The 26,049-nt window shown below is 35.1% G+C and overlaps 3 protein-coding genes across 16 annotated transcripts; 2 read left to right on the forward strand and 1 right to left on the reverse strand.

Annotated features, from left to right (window-relative positions):
- The first annotated feature begins 743 nt into the window (after window positions 1–743).
- LOC114283481 (protein P21-like) lies at window positions 744–1,752 on the forward strand. Its single transcript, XM_028226304.2, has one exon. The coding sequence runs from the start codon at window positions 858–860 to the stop codon at window positions 1,590–1,592; it is 735 nt and encodes a 244-aa protein (XP_028082105.2). The 5' UTR covers window positions 744–857; the 3' UTR covers window positions 1,593–1,752.
- Window positions 1,753–5,838: 4,086 nt separating this feature from the next.
- On the reverse strand, window positions 5,839–16,526 carry LOC114283479 (uncharacterized). Of its 10 annotated transcripts, none has more exons than XM_082896085.1 (9): window positions 16,126–16,526; window positions 15,180–15,282; window positions 14,942–15,043; window positions 13,736–13,864; window positions 12,224–12,355; window positions 12,033–12,128; window positions 11,660–11,800; window positions 9,841–9,904; window positions 5,839–9,708 (listed from the first exon to the last, which is right to left on the reverse strand). In XM_082896085.1, the coding sequence occupies exons 1-9, from the start codon at window positions 16,155–16,157 to the stop codon at window positions 6,275–6,277; spliced, it is 4,233 nt and encodes a 1,410-aa protein (XP_082752211.1). In that variant the 5' UTR covers window positions 16,158–16,526; the 3' UTR covers window positions 5,839–6,274. The 10 variants fall into 10 exon arrangements, with proteins under 10 accessions (XP_082752211.1, XP_082752210.1, XP_082752209.1 ...); XM_082896084.1 differs by having other exon boundaries at window positions 5,839–9,726; XM_082896083.1 differs by having other exon boundaries at window positions 15,139–15,282.
- A 1,723-nt stretch (window positions 16,527–18,249) lies between these two features.
- On the forward strand, window positions 18,250–23,852 carry LOC114283478 (transcription initiation factor IIE subunit beta). 5 transcript variants are annotated; one of them, XM_082896093.1, is made up of 6 exons: window positions 18,355–18,688; window positions 18,908–19,207; window positions 20,287–20,559; window positions 22,516–22,647; window positions 22,803–22,919; window positions 23,032–23,852. In XM_082896093.1, the coding sequence occupies exons 2-6, from the start codon at window positions 19,166–19,168 to the stop codon at window positions 23,377–23,379; spliced, it is 912 nt and encodes a 303-aa protein (XP_082752219.1). In that variant the 5' UTR covers window positions 18,355–18,688; window positions 18,908–19,165; the 3' UTR covers window positions 23,380–23,852. The 5 variants fall into 5 exon arrangements, with proteins under 5 accessions (XP_028082099.1, XP_028082100.1, XP_082752219.1 ...); XM_028226297.2 differs by having other exon boundaries at window positions 18,379–18,479; XM_082896094.1 differs by having other exon boundaries at window positions 18,403–18,711.
- Window positions 23,853–26,049: the final 2,197 nt, after the last annotated feature.

Genomic DNA, 26,049 nt, shown 5'->3' on the forward strand with positions numbered 1-26,049 from the left:
GTCCAATTTATATATAAATTACCCTCTCATCTAGCATTGCTCTAATAATAATTTTGTCCATTGGTTGGTGAACAAAATAAAACTCTATCGGGTGGCTTAATAAAGAAATAATAGTGGACAAATCTTTAATAGAATATCTAATTCAAAACTAATAAATATTAGGTGGAGAGGCTCAAATTATATTAATTAATTTTGGATGGCTTAGAAAGATAATATGGAATAAGTTTCTAGCACTTGCTTGCACAAAGAGATGAGATACGAGAGAAATGAACTAAGGTGGAGATTTGATTCACAAAACACCATATAAAATGTAGTTTTCATACCAATTATTAAGAGCATTCAACTAAAAACTAATTAAATTAGGTGGAGAGCTCCTTACATCATGATTAAACAAGTTGAATTCTTTACATTGTATTTGAATAATAAATTTAAATAAAAATTTTAAAATTTAATAATTTATATTTTATTCATATTATTCATATTATTTCTTTTTTTATTGTTGTTTTAAAAGACAATAATATAAGACGAATCTATAACAAAGTCTTTTTAATAGAAGTGATGTGAGCACTAAGAATATTTGGCACCAATTCTCCACATATGTATATCACATGATACCACAAAATCTCAACTTATGTTAAATCCCTACAATTTCATTTTTGACTTTATCCGCATAAATCTTAAGCCGCCTCACTTATTTTATAAAGCTTGTTCCATTATTAATAATAACAATACTTGTCAAGTTATTTATTTACATAAAGCCAAAAGCCGCCCACCCCCTATATAAACCTCACTACCTCCTAGTACCAAAAATAAACTCAAAACACATCATAACTTCATATTATTATCATTCCACCAACATGGGCTACTTAGCAAATGCCCTTCCTCTCCTTCTCCTCTTGAGCCTCTTCATCACCACTGATGCAGCTGTCTTCACAATCAGCAACAACTGCCCCTACACGGTCTGGGCAGCTGCCACACCAGGTGGCGGTGTCCAACTTGACCCCGGCCAAGCATGGACCATAAACGTGGCTCCAGGCACAGCCATGGCCCGCATTTGGGGTAGGACCAATTGCAACTTCGATGGTAGCGGTAGCGGTAGTTGCGAAACCGGTGACTGTGGTGGTGTCCTCCAATGCACCGGTTGGGGAGTCCCACCCAACACTCTAGCCGAATATGCCCTAAATCAATTTGATAACCTAGATTTCTTCGACATCTCTCTAGTTGATGGATTTAATATTCCTATCCAGTTTAGTCCCACCAGGGACCCTATTGATCAATGCCATCCGATTTCATGCACGGCCGACATTAACGGGCAATGCCCGGATGTGTTGAGAGCCCCGGGTGGGTGCAATAATCCTTGCACAGTTTTCCAGACACCGGAATATTGTTGTACCAATGGGCCGTGTGAGCCAACAAATTATTCAATATTTTTCAAGAACAACTGTCCAGACGCATATAGTTATCCTGACGATAATGCATCAAGCACATTTACTTGCCCCGGTGGGACTACTGACTATGATGTTGTGTTTTGCCCATTAGGTTCTCCACATTTCTCTTTGGCAATGAATGGAAACAGTAATAATGTAGAGTGAGAGACTCAAGAGTTCAAACTAGGTAAAATAAATGTGTGTATGAACCTCTAATTTAATAATAACTAGAGAGAGAAAGACTCTAGTTGTGTACTGGTGTATGGTTTACTTGTTTGAAAATTATTATTAAGAAATTAATAGAATTAAATGTTATCTTATCATATATTAAACGATGAAAAAGACAGATGATATATAATAGTTATCGGCATAAAAATACATTATTTGCACATTATTTTGATGAGTTTTTTTCCTTTTTTATTATTTTTATTTTTTTTATTTATGCGTTGGTACAATGAATTCAATCACTTTGAAATATCAAAAGACCAAAAACAAAAAATAAAAAATTATCCTAACACAATACAGTCCCGTTTTGTAGCTCGAATTTCATTTGGCTCGAGTGGCCTGACTGCCTAAAACGACGTCGTTTTTTTTTTTTTTTTTTTTTTTTTTAAAGAAGAAGAAGACGGAGGAGGAGGATGAGGAGGAGAAGAAGAGAAGAGAAGAGGGAGCTGAGAGCATATCATCATCATCATCATCAACATATCATCATCAACAACAACAACAACAAATAGAACAGAGAGAGAGACAAATAGATCTATACACATCATCATTAACACAGAGAGAAAAAGAGATAGATCTATACACACACAGAGAACAGAGAGAAAGAGAGAGATCTATGCACAGAGAGAGAGAGAGATCGATACACATACACACACAGAGAAATACATACACAGATCTGTTGATGATGGCGCCGGTGATGGTAGTGATGGCGTCTCGCCTTTTCTCTCTTCCTCTTCTTTTCTTCTCCTTCTCTCTTCCTCTTTTCTCCTTCTCTCTCTCTTTTTTGTCTCTCTGTATTCGAAAAGCAAGAAAAAGAAGGAAAAAAAAAAAAAAAAAGAAATCCAAAATGACATCGTTTTAGATTTCGAACCAATTCGAGCCACCGAATTTCGAACTACAAAGGATTATTCACATTCTAAGGGCTGGTTTGGGGTGTCCTAAAAAAGTGCACTTTTTATCTTTTTGGACTAAAAAAGTTGAGAAAAAAATATGAAGGTTCGGGTTAACTTTTTGACTTTTTATAGAAAAATGTGTATTAAAAAATTGTATAAAAAAAGTGTGTAAGAGATGATTAGAGAGGGGTGGGCCCCAGCCGTACAACCGGCTGAGTGAATTGGGATTGGAAATTATTGGCTAATTTTTGTACAAAGCACTGGACAGTTTTGTTTGGCCCGTGGGGGTCATCACGGGTCCCATTTTAATAATCTGAACCGTTCAATGTGTGTAACTCGTCGAACACTATGTACCTATAAAAAATCACGTTTATCGGATATCGATAGCTAGGGGTGGGCAACGGTTTATCCGAACCGCTCAAACCGCCCAATCCGCCCAACCCGCATATAAATGGGCGGTTTCGCAAACATAATGCGGGCGGATGCGGTTTGAAATATGACAAATTTGCGGGTTACGGGCGGGTCGCGGTTTAAACCCGCAACCCGCAAAAACCGCCCGCACTTTAATTGTTATTATTATTATTATTTTTTATATACCAACTTTGTAACTTTTACAGGAGCACCATTATATTCTCTATGACACTAGGATCCTTATTTTTAAGTATTTCTCAACTTTCTTAATGCCGTAGAATTATCAAGTCCTAAACTTGGTTTCTTATATGATTTTCATTGATGATTCATCCACTTTTTCCTAATAAAATTTTCCTTCTAATGGTCGATAGAACTTATAGTTTGATTATTGATTACTGAACTGGCAATTATAATTGAGTACAACCTTTAATGCATTGATATACATTTTTTTCATGGCAAAAATGCTAGTGTAGGGTCTCTTTGTTTTGGGTACTTTCATTTAATGCATTGATATTCAATTTTTATTTGTAAACTCATCAAAAAATTGTTATCACAAATATATAAAATGAATCTGATGCCTAAATTCGCTGGGAAAAAAAAACTCGAAAATTAATTTTTAAAGAAAAAACTGTAAACCGCAAACCGCCCGCAACCGCCCGCACATTTGCAAACCCTATCCGCACAAACCGCAAACCGCACTGCGGGCGGTTGCGGGTTGACTTTTTCCCAAACCGCATAGATGCGGGCGGGTCAAAACCGAACCGCAAACCGCATAAAACCGATCCGCGAACACCCCTATCGATAGCTATCTGATCAGATTTATTTATTTTTCAATCATTAATTATAACACCATCCATTTGTTGTACATAACTGATTTGATCATATAGTTATCGATATCCGATCAATGTAATTTTTTGCAGACATATAGTACTTGACGATTTCTACACATTAAACGGTTCAGATTATCAAAACGGGACCCGTGATGACCTCCATGGGATGAACAACGGTGTGTGTAAAAACCACACCCAATCATTTCTTTTTCCTCCACTGCCGCACACAACACTGCCGCACACATCAATTCGGTGAATAGTGATTTTGAAGAAAATTGATTTTTTAATTTTTTTTTTTGGTGAATAGTGATATCTTTTTGGATTTTTTGGTGAATAGTGATATCTTTTTGAATTTTGAAGTAATTTTTTGACTTTTTGGCTTATATAGGATAAGCCAAACCAGCCCTAAATATGTCAATTTTAATCTTGAGCAGTGTGACTATTTTTCCGTCTTTTTAGGCAATTATACTTATTTGTTGGAACAAAGATCTTCTAGAGTTTTTTTTTTTCTAAAATTTCTTAGAGTGGTGTGTTGTATGATTGAGATTTAATGACAAGTCACATCAATTTTTTAGCATTAAATCTCACCCATACAACACACCACTTTAAAAAATTTTAAAAAAAAAAAACTCTAAAAGATCCTTGGTGATTTGGTGACGAGTGACCAAACTTCTTGACAAAAGGTAAATGTAGATTTAAATTGAACACGGCATGTTTGAAGAAGACTTTGGCACAACAATTTCTTGCACACAAATTCAAGCAACTAAATAATTAGTTTATTGGCTTAAAATAAAGGGTTTAAGCTTGGGAGAATTATTTAGGCTTGTAAGTTAAATCAGGGTCCTATTTCAATAATATATATTATTTATTTTGTTAAATTTTTCATGTATATAATCAATGAAAAAAATTGAATTAAACCAATAATTATAAATATTTTTTTTTATTGTATGTCTTCAAAATTTAGCTCGCCTATTTAAAAAAAAACCAACGGGTGAAGGACTCTCTTATGTTCTCATTTCAATTCATTTACAACTATTTAAGTATGTCTAAAATTATCATATTTTAAATTTTTCACACGATCTAATAATTGTAATTTTTTTTTTAAATAATATAAATCAATAAACAAAGAGGTCATCTTCAGCCATGGAAACAAGGTCTTGCCAGATGGTAGCTAATTCTTCAACATTATTCGCACATTCAAAAGCATATCCGCTTGCATCAACCATCTCCTAATATCGAAAAAGATAGAATAAACAAACAAAAGATGATAAGGGTTTTATGTTTATGAAATAACAAATAGGAAATATGAATGATGCTCTATTTAAGTCTCTTCCTTGACCCAAAGAGGGCAAAAAACAACAATAACAACAACAATAAAGTTGTGACATTGAATATATGCATTTTTGAATGTCAATAATTTACAGTCTAATAAACTTAAATAAATCTTATTGCCAAATGGTATGATCTAAGCTATGTCCACTTCGTCACGATATCGACTTTCCTTAAAATAAGTTTTGTTAAGAGAATAAGAGTGCATTGTGAGCAAGCCCTAAGAAAAGTCAAAAGGGTGTGTAGTATATCAGTTGCTCCTCCCCCATAAGCGAAGGCGAGCGAGTAGAAAAAAAGAAGCCATCCTCATCAACTAGCTAATTGTCAAATTTTATACAAATTGGAGTGCTAATACGAGAAAAGCTACTGCTAACTTTTGTGAATAGATGTATAATAGGCTCATCGAGTAAAAATTCAACATTCTGACACATAATATTATCATTCAATAATAAACTACTACTTAAGATTAATGAACCCTACTATTTAAATATATGATTACCTCCAATACAATCTAATAACCAACACATTTACATAACAAAGTTTACTGTACTCGCATAATAATTCATTATTGAAATTACATGAATGTCACCATTACATTTAATCACTCTCCCTATTCGCCCTCAATTAAACCATTCACTAACCCTTAGTCTCTCAAGTCCGATTATATATCATCTAATTAAGCATCCTATGAAGATCTTATTGCCGAAATTTCGCATCATAAATCAGTAAGTTCAAATCACAGAGATTAAAGATCATCTCTTTCTTTCATTTCACTTCATTGAATCACAATTGATTTGAATTAATTGATCACATCATGTGGTCTCTCAATTTTTTTGGGTTGTTAGTCTTTTTGCTATTTTTAAAAGACAAGGAAAAAATCAATTGTGATCATCACACAAACCACACTTCTCGAGAGAGGCACCCAAGTCCAACTACCGAACAAATACTGAGTGCAATGGTGACATCATCCTAACCATCCTACATGCTGTCACCGATCAATCAAAAATTATCAAACGACACCCTCTCATCCCTTGGTGGGCTCGAATTTTATGGCACAAGTCGATGATAAATATTAAAAGATACATTCACTCGGTGATTATGTTTAGTCATCTACGCAAAATACAGTGTCTAAAGATAAGCAGTACTCACTCACAGTTATGTTTCAGGAGTTCACTTTTGTTTCATGTTCCTGGTTTCTATCCAAGCTAGGTTGCTGAGGTGCATTACTGCTACAAGTTGGTAAGCCGACATTTCCGGGGGGAAGGATCATAGGATTCGCTGGCACCTGTGGTACAGACATCGGTGTCCCTGTTGCATCAAAATCAGATGAAATATCGCTTTGGAAAAAGTTGGGAAAGGTGAACTCTGGAAGTGCCAAGCAAGAATGTGTCTGAGTACGAGAGGTGTCATCTTCTTGGTGCTCAAAGTAACCCTGTATAGAAAAATTGTCCTCAATGGGTATTGCCCCTGTAAGTGTCTTGAATGCGAATTCTAAGCATGGATCGGACCAAGAATCTGCAAATGGATAGAGGAGCTGTGATTCTAGGTTTTCCTCATCTTTTTTCTCAGTTTCCTGCCTCACCAGTTGGTCTTCTGCAACAGTTTGGTCCTCCAGCGGTTGCTTGGTTCTGTTTGACAGCTCGATATTTGATGGAGCTTCTGTGCAGGTTAAAGCATGGTGTGCGATCTCCATCTCTGAAAGAGTCTCAAACGGCGGAGAGATGACATGAGGCACATTATGAGGGACAGCAGGAGATGGGTTGGCTTCACTTTCACCAGGCTTTCTGGCTGCAACTCTAAGATTGTGTTCACTTAATGCCAAGTTGACTTGCATCTCGGGTTTGGACCCCGCTAGTCGTTTTGAAGACCTACAAGGCAAACTACTTGCTTTTCTCTTCTTGGACTTGCTGGAGTCGATCTTCATTTTTCTGTTCTTATTCTCTCCCATGCAATTCTCTGCCAATTTTGCCTCTTGCAATATCTCAGTAGAGGGAGTGGAAATATTCCCATTTTCACTATCACCTCGATTACCATTAGACCCTTCAGTTCTTGGCAGTGGTGAGCTGCTAGGATGATTAATTTCCTTCATTTCAGCACACCCTACAATCGCATTATCAATTGAATTCTTCACTTCCAAAATCCCAGCAGTAGTAGTCGCTGTAATCATGGCATCAGCTGATACACTCATGCATTGCCTTTTCTGCAAACTTTCAGCATCTGCTGTTTCTAAGTTGCTTGTTGTGACACTGTTTTCCAGACCCTGAATCACAAGATTATCCTCGATGGGAATTGCCCCTGTAAGAGTCTTAAATGCAAATTCTAGACATGGATCCGACCAAGAATCCCCAAATGGATAGAGGATCTGTGATTCTATATTTTCCTCATCTTTCTTTTCAGTTTCCTGCCTCATTGGTTGGTCTTCTGGAACGTCTTGGACCTCCATAGGCTTGTCACTTCTGGTTGACAGCTCAACATTTAATGGAGGTTCTGTGCCTGTGAAAGCATGTTGTGCAATCTCTGTATCAGAAACAGTCTCAAATGGCTGAGAGCCACTAGGAGCCACATCATCAAGTGCCCTTGGAAATGGTTTGGCTTCACTTACACCAGAATTTCTAGCTGCAGCTCTAAGAACATGTTCGCTTAATGCCAAGTTGACCACCATCTCGGGTTTGTGCCCTGCAAGTCGTTTCGAAGATCTACAAGGCAAACTACGTGCTTCTTTTTTCTTGGAATTGCTGCAGTCAATCTTCATTTTGCTGTTCCTATTCTCTCCCATGCTATTCTCTGCCAAATTATTCTCTCGCACCATCTCATATGAGGGAGTGGAAATAGTCCCATTTTCGGCACAATCCCTCTTGCCTTGTTTACTCTCTTCAGTCCTTGGCAGAGTTGAGCCGCTTGGATCATTATATTCCTTCATTTTAGCACACTCTTCAATCATATTATTAAGCGGATGCCTCACTTCCAGAATCGTAGCTGTAGAAGTAGACATAATTATAGTATCAGTAGATACACTCGTGCATTGCCTTTTCTGCAAGTCCTCAACATATGCTGTTTCTAAATTGCTTGTGACTCTGTTTTCCATACCCTGAATCGCAAAATTATCCTCGATGGGAATTGCCCCTGTAAGAGTCTTAATTGCAAATTCTAGGCATGGATCAGCCCAAGAATCCCCAAATGGATAGAGAAGCTGTGATTCTATATTTTCATCTTTCTTCTCAGTATCCTGCCTCCCTGGTTGGTGTTCTGGAAAAGCTTGGTCCTCTAGAGGCTTCTTGCTCTTTGACAGCTCAACATTTGATTGAGTTTCTTTGCCTGTGACAGCATGATGTGCATTCTGTGTATCTGAAAGAGTCTTGAATGGCAGAGGGGCATTATGAGCCACATTGTCAAGGTCCCCCAGAGAAGGTTTGACTTCACTTTCACCAGACTTTCTGGCTTCAGCTCTAAGAATGTGTTCACTCAATGCCAAGTTGACCTCCATCTCGGGTTTGGACCCTGCAAGTCGTTTCGAAGACCTACAAGGCAAACTACGTGCATCTTTTTTCTTGGATTTGCTGTAGTCAATCTGCACTTTTCTGTTCCTATTCTCTCCCATGCCATTCTCTGGCAATTTCTCTTCTCGAACCATCCCAGTTGAGGGAGTGGGAACAGTCCCATTTTCGGCACAAACCCTCTGGCCTCGTTTTCTCTTGGAGCCTTCAGTTCTTGGCAGAGGATCATTACGTACTTTCAATTTAGCACTCCCTTCAATTGCATTATCAACCGAATGCTTTCCTTTCAGAATCTCAGTTGTGGAAGTTGAAGTATTCATAGAATCATCAGATACACTCGTGCATTGCCTTTTCTGTAAGACCTCAGCATTTGTCGTTTCTAAGCTTCTTGCAACACTGTTTTCCAAACTCTGAATCGCCAGATTTTCCTTGCTGAGAATTGACCCTGTAAGAGTCTTAACTACAAAATCTAGTGATGGGTCTGACCAAGAATCCCCAAATGGAGAGAGCAGCTGTGATTCTATATTTTCCTCATCTTTCTTATCAGTTTCCTGCTTCACTGATTGGTTATCTGGAACAATTTGGTCCTCCAGAGGCATCTTGCTTCTGTTTGACAGCTCAACATTTGATGGAAAGCTATGAGACAAATTATCAGGAGGAGATGGTTTGGCTTCACTTTCACCAGACTTTCTAGCTGCAGCTCTAAGAACTTGTTCACTTAATTCCAAGTTGACTGCCACCTCGGGTTTGAGCCCTGCAAGTCGTTTTGAAGACCTAAAACGCGAATTAACTGTTTTGTTCTTGGATTTGCTGTAGTCAATCTGCACTTTTGTGTTCCTATTCTCTCCCATATCATTCTCTGCCAATTTCTCCTCTCGTGCCATCTCAGTCGAGGAAGTCAAAACAGTTCCATTTTCAGCACAAGCCCTCTCACCTCGTTTTCTCTGAGAACCTTCTGACTTTGGCGGTAGTGAGCTGATAGGATCATTACTTTTCTTCATTTCAACATTCTCTTCTGTCGCATTATCAAGTGAATGCTTCCCCACCAGAATCTCAGTTGCAGGAGCTGAAGTAATCGTGGCATCAGCAGATACACCCAAACCTGCAGCAGGAATTTTACCTGAGAAACATGGTGTAATTGTTTTGGCTACTCAATCATGCCTTTGACTTGTTCTGAATTAGACACAGCTAATCACAACCAGAGATACAAGTATATCACTCATCGATCTCTCACCTGAAAATAGTTGTCGTCTGGTTGTATGGTGCCCTAAGTCCTGCATGCTAGGCGCAGATGGAACCTGTTGATCAACAAAAACAGGAAAAGAGAGATATTCTCATGCAGTCAGAACTTCTCATACATCATAATGCCTCAATGATACTAGAAAGCAAAACTGAATTATAAATAGGTGGCAACATACATCTAATAATGGTTCAGTACATGAAAAATCAGGCCATATAAATGAATATTTGGTTCTCAAAAAAAAAAAAAAAAAAAAAATGCGATCAAGTTCAGAAAATTGAGGATAAGATGTTGCCCTTGTGGAGGTTAAAACAGTATCAGGTAACAATGGCGCAAGGAGATTAAGTCTTAAATAGGGGAAATTCTCTCATCTTCTGGCCACTTCATATGCAGAAAGCAAGTGTGTTTATAGCTGACCACCATCAGGGAACCCACTAACAGACCTTGTTTTGGTTAAGCATTTTACAACCTAAAAAAATTAATATTACAATGAGAGTCAAAACACATATTCGAAAGTACACACAACCCCAAAGGGCACCCTCTCATCAGCAGAGAAACAGAGATGAAAACAAGTCTAGCCTGACAGAGAAGTTTTGTTGGAGGTGACTATGGGCATACCAAATTTTACAACAATTCTGAATTTCACCAGAAATGCATACATTCACTGACATTGTATTCCTTTAGTTTAACTAGCACTTCCAGAAATGTGTTACATGATGGAAAACACCAATCACCAGTCATAGTTTTGATTGCAAGTAGTTAAGGTTCTGAAAAGCGGTCGCGGTCGTTGTAACGGTGGCGGTGGCGCGGTTGCGGGGTGTAAAGGCCGTAGCGTAACGGTTGCGGTAACCGGAACCGTGAATTTTTTTATTTTTCGCATAATTTGAAAAAAAACTTACCGATACGCATATTTTTTTCCCATGATCATATTTATTGGGTTAAAAATAAATATTGATCAATTTTTATAAATTTTTAAGTATGATCCAATATATTTCATATTTTTAAATCACTGTAAACTCAGTTTTTTACATTTTATTTTAATAATTAATGACTTTATATTATACAAAAAATCAATCACTAACTATTATATATAAGATAAACAATGACAAAAGTAAGATAATAAATAAGAGTCTAAATATATATATATATATATATGTACATATTTTAACAAAGCCAAATAGATAATGACCACACTTATTATTATTATTATTATTATTATTATTATTGTTATTATTTTCAAACAATATATAGATAGACACGCATAAACAAAATGATTGAGTAATAGCAGCTAGATAGAATAGCATAGGTCTTACAGCTTCAACAAATCAATAACATGTTCTTCATTTTCCCTCCTCTCTCTCTATCTCTTGCTCCTCTATTTTCTCTCTTTATCTTCCCTCTTCTCTCTATCCCTCTTCCTCCATTTTCAGCTTTTTTTTGTGTGTTTTTTCAAAAGAAACAGTTTGAAACCGTTACATAACGGGGCGTAACAGGCCGTTACGGCTATTACGGCGCCGTTACGGCAATTACGGCGCCGTTACGGCAATTACGGCACCGTTACGACCACTATGGCAGCCGCTACGGCTGACACACTTGTGAATCTCAATCACACTACAAAAGCGGCCGTAACGGGTGGCGGTAACCTCCAAAACCGTTACATAACGGCGTTACGTAACGGTTGCGGCCGCTTTTTAAAACCTTGCAAGTAGTACATCTGAGAAATCAAGACTAAAAGCTGAAAAGAATCAACAAATATAGAGCAATGACAAAAAAAAAACTATTAACTGAAGTACCAAGCAAGATGTACACTTACAGAAGTCTCTTCATTTAAAAATTCCAGCTCGCCCCTCTTCTTTGGTTTGATAGCACACCTATTTAAGTCTCCAGTTTCCAGATAGCGCAAAGCATCTTTCACGGAGAGGAATGCATATCCACTTACAGGATCCGTGTAATACTGTAGTAATTAGATCACCAACAAGATTCACTTATAGTTTCAAATTTTGGAAGGACTGAGTATAGAACTCAAAAATGCCAATTAATTGCAAATACAACCAAATAAAGTTTTGTGAAGATGCATTATCTATAACAACACGTTGTGCATGTATGGAGGAAGGGAGGGATGGAGAGAGGAAACAAGCAATACTAAAATAAAACTGGATCAAAGTATGGAAGAAGAAATTTGTTACCGAGTCTTTTCTGATCCCATTTCCCTTCTTTTCAATTTTGATTTCTTTTATCCACCCTGGAGGTAGCCCATCAGGTGCAACTCTCTCAATCACAACCTGGATATCACTTGAAGAGTCAGAGTTAGATATCTAACTAAGCAAACTAAATAATATGCAATCTATCAAAATTATCTTGGGTGTATGGAGCCAACCTTTTTTACAGACTGTTTGCTAGAAACTATTTGCTTTTGTTCAGATGCTAAACTCGTACCCTTCAGAGTTTTCATTTGAGACTCCTCTAGTGTCAGAGAGGTTTTGCCTCCAGTTAATTCATCCATGTTAGGCTGTAAGGAAAGCACATTTAATAGAAATTTTGATAAATGTGTTAACCCCATTTCATAGAAATTATGAATTTCCTCAAACATTATGAAGCATTAATTCCATAATTGTCAAAATCAAGAGCCGATTTTCTCAGTTAGCTACTTTATTAGTAATTTCTAGTATATATAAACACAAGACGGTAGATTTCGTAAAGGTAATACCAAAATATGCTTTCTTTTTACCCATTGCATGCAAATATAAAAAAAGCGTTTGGTGAATTGGACTGATCTTGCTAATTATTAAAACTTGAGTGTTTAATCTAACACCCTATGAAGCAGGGTTACTCCAAAAATGTTGCCGTATTCGTACCGGGTACTAGTACTCGTACCGATATGGTTGCATGCGTACCGAGTACTCAAAATACATATCGGGTACTTTTTATACATTCTTTAACAATTGGGTACTCCTTGAGTACTTCATAGGTACATCGGGAGTACACCAAGCTATGGGACATTGGTGGGGATACGTTTAATTTATTAGAAAGTTCTTATTTACTTGAAATTGCAAATCCTTTATTTGATGCGCTAGATATGAAAAATATATTATTCAATGATGAAATTGATGGAAGTGAAAACTAAAGTTTTAAGATTTTAAACTTTATTTTGTAATTTTTACTATTTAATGGCATGAAGTATTGGTTTGATAAACATTTTGGGCTAAATAATCACAAAATGACCAAAAAAAATTACAAAATCATAAAATGCCAAAACACTTGAGTTGGGATGCAAAATTACCAAACTGACCCATATACAAACAAGAAGTCAAAAAAGCATCATTTCCAAGTGGAGGGCAATTTTGTCATTTTAATGCAAAAAAGCCAAACAAGAAAACCAAACAAACAAAAAAGTCTCAGGCTAAAAAAGTCAAAAAAACCAAAAAGCCAACTAAAAAAATCATTACCAAACGAACCCTAAAATAGTTTATAGACTTTGCTTTGGTATTATTATTGTTGAATTATCATTTCTTTTTTGGTATTGTAATTTCTCCTTTTAATTTTGGTATTGAACTTTGATTTGTAGAATGGATCTCAAAGTATACGTTATAAAAATAAAAAATTTATTGACGTATCCCAGCCGTACTCGTATCCTATTTTTTTTTAGGTCTTGTGTATTGGCGTACCCGTATCGTACCCATACGGGCATCCGTACCCGCACCCGTGTTTCATAACACCTCGTAATATCACTTAGCAGTACATGATTTTCTTAGAATCGAGATTGGACCTCATAAATAAATATTAACTCGCTATTAAAATTGAATATTTGATATGTAATACAAATATAATGCTATAAATCCACATATGCATGATGTCAAAAAACTATAACTTGAAGATATTGTGAACAAACATTGTTAACAGGGCCAATTTCCATTTTCTTTTGTTGGGATGTGCGGCTGTTACGCTTTGCAGTTCTGAGATATTCAGACACCTCTGGCTTCGAATAGAATTTGGATCCAGTCAGTGGATCAATATAGCACTGCAATAAACTAGAAATAATAAGAAAATCAAGAAATTTTTTTCAATACCAATGCAAGGCGTATCAAAGATGCCTCTTGCCAAATAACATGTAAATTTGCATTAAAAGGACAACAATTATTTTTCCACAACATCCCTCAAGATTTTGCAAAGTACACACATCTATGTTACGTATCATATATCATGCATGCCTCTTGTTAAATAACATGTAAATTTTCACTTGTTATTCCATTTGATACCCATATGCAGAGTACAAACATAAGTAGTACATCACAACAATGTAGTTCACCATTATAAATTGTTGGTCGACCTGAAAGCCTTTGGCTCATTATCTTTATAGATGTTTCAAGTTGATTAGATCACATAAGTATAAGAAATGGACATACCTAACCAGGACCAGTAAGACATGAAACATAAACAAGAATAAAACAAGAAACGAAATCAAGCACACAAGAATTAAGTAATGTATGTGCTGCCTTTATGTGTGTTCCCTTCAGTGTACAAACAAAGCAGCTCACCACATGAACAACATAAGGGGTATAACTATATAAGGGAAATTATGAGAAAAATAAATAAGTCTCCTCACAAGTTTTGGTAAATCACAATATCAAAAATCAAGCACTATAGTCATCCTCCTCAAACCGTGAAACGTTCAATGAAAGAATTCTTGGTGAAACACCCACTTAAGGGATAATTTTCAATGTTCTTAAAAAGCCTAAAACACTCATTCATAGCTAAAGAAAACTACTTTTTAACGTAAGAAGCATTGTAACTTTCACCAATATGAATTTACAGTTGTCAACCCAAAATGCACACTCGCACATTTTATGCCCATGTCAATGTGAAGGTAGCATACTACTATGCCAGAGCGCATTGGAAGTTGCAGGTACAACACACAAATATAACCGTCTGCATCCTCTATTTCCAAATCAGTAACCATTGTAGATTTCAAATTCTCCAAAAAAAGCAACCCAATATTAACTAAATTAATGTATTAAAAACCAAAGAAAAATAGAAAATGGCAACAAAACATGGAGACAAGTATCAAAAACATTACAAGATTTGTTTCTTGAGGTACCTTGTATGTTCTACCAATCCGTGGACCTCTGTTTCGAGTTTTCAACTCCATGATCCACCCAGGAGGTAACCATTCAGGAATTTCATTTGTTTCCGTTGCCAGCTGCCAACAGTGGATATAACCAAGCAAATAAAACGCAGAAATATATGTGGGAGAAAGAATCAAAGCAATAAACAATGTTCAGATTTCAAACTTACAGGCATTGGTTTGCTTTTCGAACACCTATTGTTATGCTTACTTTTTTGTTGAAGTTGGCCACGGCAAGGATTTCCCGTCTCCAAATAGCGAATGATTTCTTGTTTAGAATAAAACTTTTTTCCAGTTTCCATGTTTGAGTAGTACTACAAGACCAAATACCGAATACAATAACTTCCAGTTCAGAAATATACAGTAGTAGCAAACCATCCATGTAAGTGCAACAAGATTTATATAAGATTTCCAAATCTTTTTAAGCAATCCATTACATGTTAGTACTGAACAGCAAAAACGAATGCACAATAGAATCAATATCACAGGTTGCGACGCAATTGGGGGAGAAAATGTAAAAAAATAAATCAGAGGGTGAGAAAAGAAAAGAGATGATTGTGTTTTCTCACTATCATGTTTGGATGGGTGGAAAAGTAAAGCATGTGAGAAAGGAATATGAGTGAGATTTCTTTTTCTTCCTTTGTATTTTAAAGGGTAATCTCGGTATTATAAATATTTTACAACCAACCAACTTGTTTCTCATTTTTGGTTGAGAAATGAAATAGGAGAATCCTCTTTCTCACCATTTTTCACTTAACTCATATACTAAAGATGAGAAAAGAGTTCACTTTCTCATCCTTTCTCACCAAATCACTCCATCCAAACGGAGTGTAATCCATGTTATATCATTCTGGTTTAACATACAATAATCCAAAATTTTCATAAAAAAAGAACCCAAATTTCTTCAATTATACATTGCATTAACTAAATCAATCTTGTATTTATGTGTTTCTGAACTCAAATCCATACATTTCCCTAGCATGCAGCTCGTGTCCACTACTTCAATCACCACACACCACTTTAAACAAACAAACAAACAAATCAACTTAATTCACAATATTCAGATCAATCTAGTCAAATCCTCAACCACCAATCGCAATAACTTCAATTTATGCAATTTCAACTAAAAACCCTAAAAGTTCGATATGTACGAATACCTTGAGCTTTCGGCCGTTCTTGACTTCGACATGCTCGGTCCAGCCGGGGGGAAGACAGTCCATCGACTTTCCGGCCACCATTTTGCCGGAATCTGACGGCTCCGGCGGCGAAGAACCGGAAAAGGTGACACCTTTTTCGACTAACAGCCCTATCTGATCTCAATTTGTATATAGAAACACGTGTATGTATGGATCGTTTGCTCTCTCTGACACGAATTTGTTAGATTGTAGTTGGAAAATGGAAGTGGATCGTTGAAAATTTGGGGATTTATTTTTTCACGTTGGGAACATGGAGGGTTTCGATGAAATTAGGAGAGAGTATAAGAAAAGAACACGTGTTTTCTACTTGCAATTTGCCAAGTGAAATGCCCATACATACATAAGCATAGGGGTAGATTCTCTTTGTTGCCCTCCTTTATTCTTTGTGCAAAATTAGTGATAGTGCCCTGTTTGGTTTAGTCCAAAAATTTGATGACTCCCATGTAAATAAATTATGTTTATTTTAGAATAATGTTATGAGATTGGAAAGTAAGGAGTGGGTGTTTTAATTGAAAATGAGAAGGGTATGATGTTAACTTATTTTGTATAAAAATTATATGCGTAAATTTGTTATTTGTATATCATCTATGAGATTGTGAATTCTCACCAAGAACATTTATTGGGTTTTATAATCTAGTCTTATGAGATTATAAATCAAGGGGTTTGATGGCAGGAAATTATCTTAGCTATTATACTTAAGTTATTAGGTTCAATTCTTTTTAAGATCAGTTATTTGTGCGACGGTACATAAAGTTGGTAAAATGAATCTTCTAAGTCCGAGTGAATTGTACCTAATTTAAAAAATGTAGATTCGATTTCCCGTCTATAGAGCTGCAAATAAATAGAGCTATTCGTAAATAGGTGCGAGCTTGACTCAATAAAAGTTCGTTCAAATTCGGTTCGTTAATTTTTTTTTGCGTTCGATCTTCAGCTTGTTAAATTTTTTAATAAATAAATCCAAATATTCTAAAATTTTGCTCGTTTAGTATTTATTATATATATATATTAAATAATGTAAAAATATGTATAAAAAATAAGATAAATATGTTATTTATATATTTAAAAAATATAAATGTAAATAATAGTTAATTATAGATAGTATATTTATATAATAGTGGTAGTAGATATTATTATTTTAGTAAAATATTGACTTTTTTTTTTTAGAATATTATATATAATTGTACAATCAAAATTGTAATTGTAATTTTAGTATCATACGCAAGTATGAATTTATAAATTTTTTGGCTCATTAAAACTCGTCAATATGTTTGAACTCGAGTCAAGTCTAAGCCACCTTAGCTCAAACTTGGTTCATTAAATTTTATTGAGCTCGATCTTAAACTCGAGTTCGTTAAAATCTTAATAAATAAGTTCAAATATACTACAACTCGATTCGTTTACAACCTTACACTTATATGCCGGTTCACGATTTATTGTTACATGATTAAATGGCCATGTTATGTGGCATCCAAAATGTCATTTGAAGCTTTGGTTCAGTAGTTAAGGTCCAACCCATAAATCACCTCTCTATGATTAGGCCCATGAGATTAGAGATGAAAACACCATCATACACATACTTTACAAAAATAGAAAATTAACATTTATTATATTGAGAATTTTACATAAATTGAAGTATTTAATCCTTGCTGAATTATTGCTAAAAAATGTAAGTGTTATATGTTTAATTTCAATTTTCTGAATTTAATTTTTTAAAAATTAATTTTTTTATTTTTTGTGTCTTTTTTATTTTAATGAATATTTTTATAATTTTAAGTAATTTTTTTTACTTTTTTAAATATACTTTACTTAGATGTATCTAAAGAGTAAAATATTTTAAAAATCAATAAATACACCAAAATACAAAAAAATATTGAATTATCATATTTTTTTTTGTATTTTTGATATTTAGTGAATTTTCTAAAGTTTTTTTCACAAATACTATACTTTTTAAGTGTATTTATATTAGGTGTATTTAAAAAATTTTAAAAATTACTTAGAATATTAAAAAAATTCAGTAAAAATAAAAAAATACAGAAAATAAAAAAAAATTAATTTTCTAAAAAATGTATCTTGAAAATCTAAATCAAACAAACTGAATATAAATTTATATTAAAATTGTGAGGGACTTGTATTTCTTTCAAATCTCTTGGGAGATTAGTGTAATTATGAAATTTTAATTTGCAACAAACTAAATCAGGCAGCCCTATATACAAGGAAAATTATACATATGTCCAATCTGGATTTGAGCCCCTCTCTCATCTTTCTTCATTCTTGAAGGACTTAGAGAGAGTAGGAACCCAAATCTATTGGGCAAGGTTTGTTTGTGCTCCCTTTTTTTTTTAGTTCTGTTTTCCATACATGGTTCAAGTGTTTATTGCGTGTATATATATCATGCTCTTGATGGATTATGCTTTGCCTAAAATCGATTTGATCGTAATTACGCCGAGGGTTTGGTTTGTGATCAATTGTGCTTTGTAAAAAAATTCAGAAATTTGTTTGGATACTCGGAATTCAGAGAGAACATGTATGGAATTTTCGATCGGTATTGTATGCTCTGCATTTTGATTGAGAATTACTGATTTCTATATGTGATTGCTACTTGTTTTGGGTTAATTTTGCTGTGATGTTCTCAAATCAATTGCTTCTTTTTATTCAGACAATTGTGCTATTTTCCAATTGTTTCAATGGAAAGTATTTAGGGCTCAAGATGATTAATTTTTTTTTTTTTTTTTGGTTTCAACAGCAAGAATATATCAAACCCTAAAAAAAAATCAAATGGGTGACATTACAGACTCACACCTGCAACTGATAATAAGTTACTGGAACTATAGCCAAGAACTCGGCAACTTATGATACCCAGTTGATACAAGAGCAAGTGAATGTAAAAGAACACAAAAAGTAAATGTAAAAGAACTAGCCTTCCAATTTATTATTGTTGATAGATTGGAGGAAGAAATGAAGAAATCAAGGCTGTTTCATTGTGGTGTATGATGGGAACTACATGGGGCAAGATGGTTTGTTGAAACATATATGCAAGCTAGTGGTACATACTTATAATGTTATATTGTGAATTTAAGGGTTTGATCCCTCTCCATTTGGTGGCTTTTATGAGTTGTGACTTTAACTTATCTCTTACACTTGGATGAAGTTAGTTTAAAGAGTCTTTAGCCGTTCATGGTTTACAAGTCAGTTGGATTTTGCATTAGACACATAATCATAGATCACATTTGTAATCTAAGCTACAATTTGGTTGTCATTTTAGATGTACTTGCGTAGTTTTGAGAGCAAAAAATAAAAAAATTTCTTTTTCCCAGATTAAAAATTATTATTTTTAAAGTGCTGTAGATGTCCCTTCTTACAAGATGAAAAAAAGTTTTAGTATTATATTGAGCATGCCTGTTTCTGTCTTTCTTAGCTTCTTCTAAAATTCTGTCACCAAAGTTTTCCTTAAGTATTCTCTTCTCCATAAGCCTCATGCTTTAGTAACTGCACATCATGATCATGGGTATAATGTGAATATTTTGTAGATTCGAATGGAATTTATGCTGTGCCTATTTTATTTATTTATTTATTTTTATGGAAAACAAATAGTGGAGAGATTTATTTATGGAAACAATGATGCTGCATACACTGGGATTGAAATTACTGGATGTTATAAATTTTTCATCAAATGAGCTGTATGTATGTTTTATTTAGCCTATTTCTGGGGATAGTACCCTAAAAATTAAAGCAAAAGCTTCCAGTTACAAATTTTTTGAGGAAGTGAAGAACCGTGGCCATTGGCAGATAGCAATTAAGAATCATCATACATACTAGTATTAGCAATGCATCCTTCCAGTATGGTTTTATGTGGTTTATTTAGAATGATGTTGCCATGGAACCATACTTGCTGCAAATACAAATGCATCTGCAATTATGTTGTATGTAATATCTATGACATTAATGTTCATTCCTTCTTAGTGATTCATATGTAGACATGATTATTCTAGTTTTATAGTCATGAGGGGAGACTGAGTATTACTAATGCCCACATTTCTCATCGGGGACTTGGAAACTTTTTGTTTTTTGGTTGCCATTTTAAGTTATTGAGGTTTGATATCAAATAAACATTGTTTTGTTCAGATGGCATCATTGCATGAAAGTTTAAATAAATTTAAGAAGCAGCAGGAGAAGTGCCAGTCTACCCTTTCAAGCATTGCAGCCAAAGCAGGATCTTCTAAGGCAACAACGAATCACAGGGCTGCATCTGCAGGCACATCTTCTTCAACCAATACAAAACCACCAGCCCCAGCAGTCAAATTTTCAAATGATACAGAGAGACTTCAACACATTAATAGCATACGTAAAGGCCCTGTAGGAGCTCAGATTAAACGTGTTATAGACTTACTGTTTGAGGTACAAACCCAACCTTCCCTTTCTTGCTTTTCCTTTCCTTTATTGGATAATTTTATTTTCTCGAGAGCAAATCACTGTTTAATTTTTATAGTCTTTCCATAATCTCAACGGCTAATGACATTGGACTATTAGTCATGCATGGTTTACTGCCATTAAGAGTGTGCATGAAACATTATGTCTCGTGGGTCATGGCTACTGAGCTAGTCCGGTTCTCTGGAAATGAGCAAAGGAGACAATTTATATTATGCAGAAGATGTAGATGAAAATCTCTTATCTTGTGACCCAAAATGAAATATCACTTCTTACTTCTTAGCAATTAAGCACACTAGAAGAACATTTCTATCTTGCTCTTTGGAAGTAAGATGAACATAAGGGGCTTGGTTTACTTGTACTATTGTTCAATAATATTGTACTATTAAAAATAGCATATGCACTGAATGTTGAAACATTAGAGTTATTAATCTAAGTTGAATGAGAATTTTCTTGTGAGTTGAAGTTATTGGCTGTTACTTAGTAGAGGTCTCACCTTGTTTTGCTTAATTGTTATCACCACCATTAATCCATGTGCATGCCCAGACATGGTCCATTGTTTTATGTTATAGGTAGGAATTTATGTGGGGATGAGGGCCAATTGTTCTTATTGAAGTGCATTTCTCGGTCAGCTTTTATTTCAGAGGCAAATACTAATCATTTTTGCCTACTTCCAAGTTAATTAAGATTTTAAATATGTAGTGTCATTTTAAGGCATGTTATGTATATAGCATAATAATTATCATCCCATATGCTCAGTGAATCATAATCAGTGAATCATAATACCAAATATCTATATTTTTTTAAATACTTAAATATTTTTGACATCTATTGGTTTTGACACCTTCTGTAGAAATTTTTTTTTTTTCTTTTTTTTCTGCCTCATTATCTAATTGCATTGAAATCTATTAATTGAGCAGTTTTTGCAGTCTTGGCTTCTTTTACCTTTGGGTAATTTTGCATACTAGGTATTTTACAGTGTTCCACACGCATGCTTAAGCTTCTCACGCGTGGTTATGTAATGCATTCTATTTTTAAAATGTTGACTTACATATGATCGAAACTCATCAAAATTTTCTGCAAAATAAATTAATGGAAGTCCATCAGCCTTTATTTGTTTATCTTGATCTTGGTTTAAAGATGTTTTTGCTTTCAGTTCAATAACTTCAGCCTCCATCACTTCAACATCATTTCAAAGTCTGGATATCTCTTCTTTTCCCTTTTGTAGGTGCTCTTTCATACCACTTCTTATGAGCATTCTGCCTCTTTGTGAGAACATTCACGGATACGTTGTAACTAAATCTATCACGGGGGGATGGATAAGTAGAAAGTGCTTGAAAATATTGATTTTATACAAGTTCTTTCCTGCGAAGTCGAAAATTTCTATATTTACCTTTGATGTTTTGGACATGTTAGATGAAAACTATCAGTTTCATCAATAAGGAGGCAAAGTGCTTAGTCACATAACATAACAGTTGTTAGCAATGATATTGGCTAAGAGGAAACTGGTTATGGTTCCCAACACTGACAAGTCTGACACAACTTGTTACACTGATTTCTCTGGGGCTCTTTACATATTGAACATTATTTATCTCTCAAGATTTTTCATCCAGCTGGGGGTTGGATAATGTGAGATTTCTTTGGGTAGATCTACAGTGTTCAAATATAGAGGTTATGTTATAGACTTAGCAAAAAAATATAGAGGTTGTAGAAGTTTTATAGTTCCTCCAATACTTCTTATGCTGTGAGCCTTGAACTTATTCCTGCTGCTGATACTTGCTGCACAACCCACCTACCCCTGCAGGATGCCAGTGTGCGAGGCAGGGGCATGTGGGAAGTCATTGGTTGATTTGTCCTCTCATTTTTTGTAGGCTCACTTGAAAGGGATTAATTACACCTTAATTATTTATGTTTCTTGTTCTGCAGACAAGGCAAGCCTTTACACCAGAGCAAATAAATGAAGCATGTTATGTTGACATTAATTCCAACAAGGCTGTCTTTGACAGTTTGAGGAATAACCCAAAAGTGAACTATGATGGGAGGTGCTTCGCTTACAAGGTAAATCCTAATCTTTTCACCTGGAACCCTGGCAGACAATTGAACTTCTCTGTCTTCCCCAAGAGTTCATAGATTGTTACAGGTGCCTGCCCAAAAAGCTTCGAAAAAAAGTTGTCTTTGTGCTGAGAATTTACTTGGTCTTTATTTGATTACAGTCCAAACATGCTCTGAAGGACAAGAATCAACTACTTATCCTAATACGTAAATTTCCAGAGGGCATTGCTGTTATTGATCTCAAGGATGCATACCCAACTGTCATGGAGGATCTACAGGTTTGTGTTACCGCCTAAAATAATAACCAAATACTTGCATGGACTTTGCATTATAACCTTCAATTTTCGTTTTTCTTGGAGTTTTAGAGCAAAATTTGTATTTTTTTCATAGGCTTTGAAAGCTGCTGGTCAAATCTGGCTGTTGTCGAACTTCGACTCGCAAGAGGACATAGCCTATCCAAATGACCCTCGAGTGCCAATCAAGGTTGATGACGACCTGAAACTGCTATTCCGGGGAATTGAACTACCACGTGATATGATTGACATTGAGAAGGATCTTCAAAAGAATGGGATGAAGCCCGCCACAAACACTGCAAAGAGGAGGGCCATGGCTCAGGTTCACGGCATTGGTTCCAAGTCCAAGACCAAGAAGAAGAAGAATGAAATCAGCAAGAGGACTAAACTGACCAATTCCCACCTTCCAGAGCTATTCAAGAAACTTAGTGCTCCTGATTCTTGATGGTGGATCAAGCTGTTTGGGACTCACCATGACGCATATGTAATCTTGTTTGGCCAGGATGCTTTTTTGCACAAATGGCCCGGGGTTTTCTAGATTTGTGCTTGATGTAGATAGAAAGCATCATAGCACTTCAGATTGAACCCTCTTCATCCACATGAAGATAGGGTTATTCTTATATTTCTCTACTATATTAAAGAGCTCTTCAGAATGGGTAGAGTCTGTAGCCGGGCTCCTTATTGTGGGTGTGATAGTGATTTCAGTTGCTAGAAATCATGCAATTTAAGGTGTGGAGTATGTGATCAAATTTTCTATTTTGTTGTTGAGACCTGTGACATATTAAAGCCACAATTCTAACGTCATTTATTTGGATAACTGGCTTTGCTCTGACTAATCCCCGAGGCTTTGTATTTAAGATTCTTTGTGACTTCATTGTATTAATTTCAGGCTATTCCTAAATTGAGAGTCATTTTGCATATGCTTATTATATGTGGTTGGGATTAAGTTCTTCACGGCTAAGCCGTAACAAAAATGCTAGAGGTCCCAAAAATTTTACCAAAAGTTTTACCAAATGTCTCACATGGGTGTGGGACCCACATGAGACCCACATTGTGTGGGTCTCACACCCATGTGAGACATTTGGTAAAACTTTTGGTAGAATATTTGGGGTCTCTAGTATTACTCAAGCCGTAAAGCCTTTGTATTACGGCACCCAATCCTGTTTTGCCACGTTTATCATTTTGGTCTAATATTCTCGTATGATCTCAAGCTGTAAAGCACTGGATACATACCCTTCAATTTTCCCATTCCTCATTCTTCCTCTCCGTGTCCAGCATGTTTGAAGACGCAAGATGAATACATAAGTCTAACGAACCGTTATTGGTTCACATCACAAAATGTAACCAATTGTTAACTTACAATCATTAAATAAACTTCAGATCAACTGTGAAGATTAGTTTTGGAATTTATACAATATTTTTTCTACACTATACCCTTCTAGTGGTCACTGGCACTCAGCAGACCTACCACCGGCATCTACCTTGACCCCCTTCCTATATCCCTCACCAAACCCTTCATATTTCTACATCCTTTAGGAAGTTGAATCTGTTAGATCTAAGTTCCTTGTGTTTTTGAGTTACAACTGGTTGAAAAAAAAAAAATTGGTGACGTGTCAGGCAAGCAGTGGCACTCCGTAAAACCACTCCTTTACGGGTAGACTGTGTATACTCTTATGTGGTTAGGTCAGGTGTATAACTTATTTTCATATTTACTGCCCTTGTGAAATTGACAAAGGAAAAGAGAGGACAATAAAAAAAGAACATACGCTCTCTAAGGTCATTGCCTGGTAGGACTGCAGGTTTCTTTGAACTTTCTTTTCTTAAATCCTCAGTTAATCTAAGATTTCTGTGCAACTTTTCAAAAGTTGGCTTGACATTTGTTGTTGTTCTTGTCGAAACTGATCAACAATTCCCCAAAGTTTCTTTAGAATACAAGAAACTACATATGAACTTAAACGGGAATTTTGAAAATATTGTGAAGGCTTAACCAAAACCAGTTATTGGAATTTTTTCTTTTTTTTTGAATTAAAACCATTTTTTCAATCTTATCAGTAGTTCTATCTTTTTTCTTCAGGAAGAGATTATTAATGATTGGCGTCTGAAATAGCTTTGAATTTTTGAAAGTTGCTTTTTCATTCATTTAATAGATTTCCATGACTTATGAGTGTATGTCTTCTAGCTCCTTTTACGCTAAAGGTAACAAACATACTATACATTACATTATATATATATTTTTGGATGGAAATACAAGAATCTTATATTCTGCATGAATTGATGGCATTGGTTTTGAAAAGGGCAATCCTGCTCTGGGCAGGTCTGCTTTTGTGAGACAATCAGGGCAGGTAAAGCAACAACAATTTTAACAAAATCTTTTTCCCTTCATGTTTTCTTTCTTTATTTAAAACCATTATATATACAATTTTTTATTTATTTATTTATTTATTTCAGTGGAATTGCTTTTCCATCTTTTCTATAGTGGGTATAAACCAAAAAATGTAAATGTAAATGTTTATGTCACCTTGTGCCATTAGGTAGTCGATATTTAGGGATTGTTTGAGATGTTTTAAATACTCTCTCCGTCCCAAAATATTGGTTCCTTTTGGGAAATTTAACTTTTTTTGGTAGTACAATTATTGCATTTGAAAAAAGTTGATTTTCCAAAATTACCCTTTTGATAGTACATTTTTTGAGAATATCAATGTCATAATTGTACTTTTTATATTGTTCATTAATTTAAAAGAAGGGCAAAATAAAAAATTTACATTGTTTTTGTACTTGATTTTTGAAGAAGGACTAATATTTTGGGACAATGAAAAATGAAATAAGGGACTAATATTTTGGGACGGAGGGAGTAAGTGTATTTTTTGATTTTTTACGAAATATGAGTTGGGTTTAAAGTGATATGGTAGATGGGTGATGTGACTTAAATAAGATGATGTGTCTTAAATATGACGGTGACTATTTGACTTTTTAACTTTTTTAAGAAATACCAAACCTAACCTTAGTTTGGAGTTAGAGGTTGATAGTTAGACTGATTCTTTTTTTGTTTTTTTAATCGGACTAAATGACATAATAGTCAAATTGGCCAGATGGTTCGCCAAGTCAACAAAAGGAT

Source organism: Camellia sinensis, chromosome 11 (genome assembly GCF_055761805.1).
Source record: "Camellia sinensis isolate YWXY chromosome 11, ASM5576180v1, whole genome shotgun sequence".
Lineage (NCBI taxonomy): Eukaryota > Viridiplantae > Streptophyta > Magnoliopsida > Ericales > Theaceae > Camellia > Camellia sinensis.

Excerpts from the sequence above, each read along its gene's own strand:
- LOC114283481 (XM_028226304.2), top strand. The coding sequence starts at position 858 with ATGGGCTACTTAGCAAATGCCCTTCCTCTCCTTCTCCTCTTGAGCCTC.
- LOC114283479 (XM_082896082.1), bottom strand. The coding sequence starts at position 16,206 with ATGGTGGCCGGAAAGTCGATGGACTGTCTTCCCCCCGGCTGGACCGAG. Across the intron at positions 12,129-12,223 it reads GCAAACAGTCTGTAAAAAAG|GTTGTGATTGAGAGAGTTGC; the intron begins GTTGGCTCCATA and ends AGTGATATCCAG. Across the intron at positions 11,801-12,032 it reads ATGGGATCAGAAAAGACTCG|TATTACACGGATCCTGTAAG; the intron begins GTAACAAATTTC and ends TAATTACTACAG.
- LOC114283478 (XM_082896093.1), top strand. The coding sequence starts at position 19,166 with ATGGGGCAAGATGGTTTGTTGAAACATATATGCAAGCTAGTG. Across the intron at positions 19,208-20,286 it reads AACATATATGCAAGCTAGTG|ATGGCATCATTGCATGAAAG; the intron begins GTACATACTTAT and ends TGTTTTGTTCAG. Across the intron at positions 20,560-22,515 it reads TTATAGACTTACTGTTTGAG|ACAAGGCAAGCCTTTACACC; the intron begins GTACAAACCCAA and ends CTTGTTCTGCAG.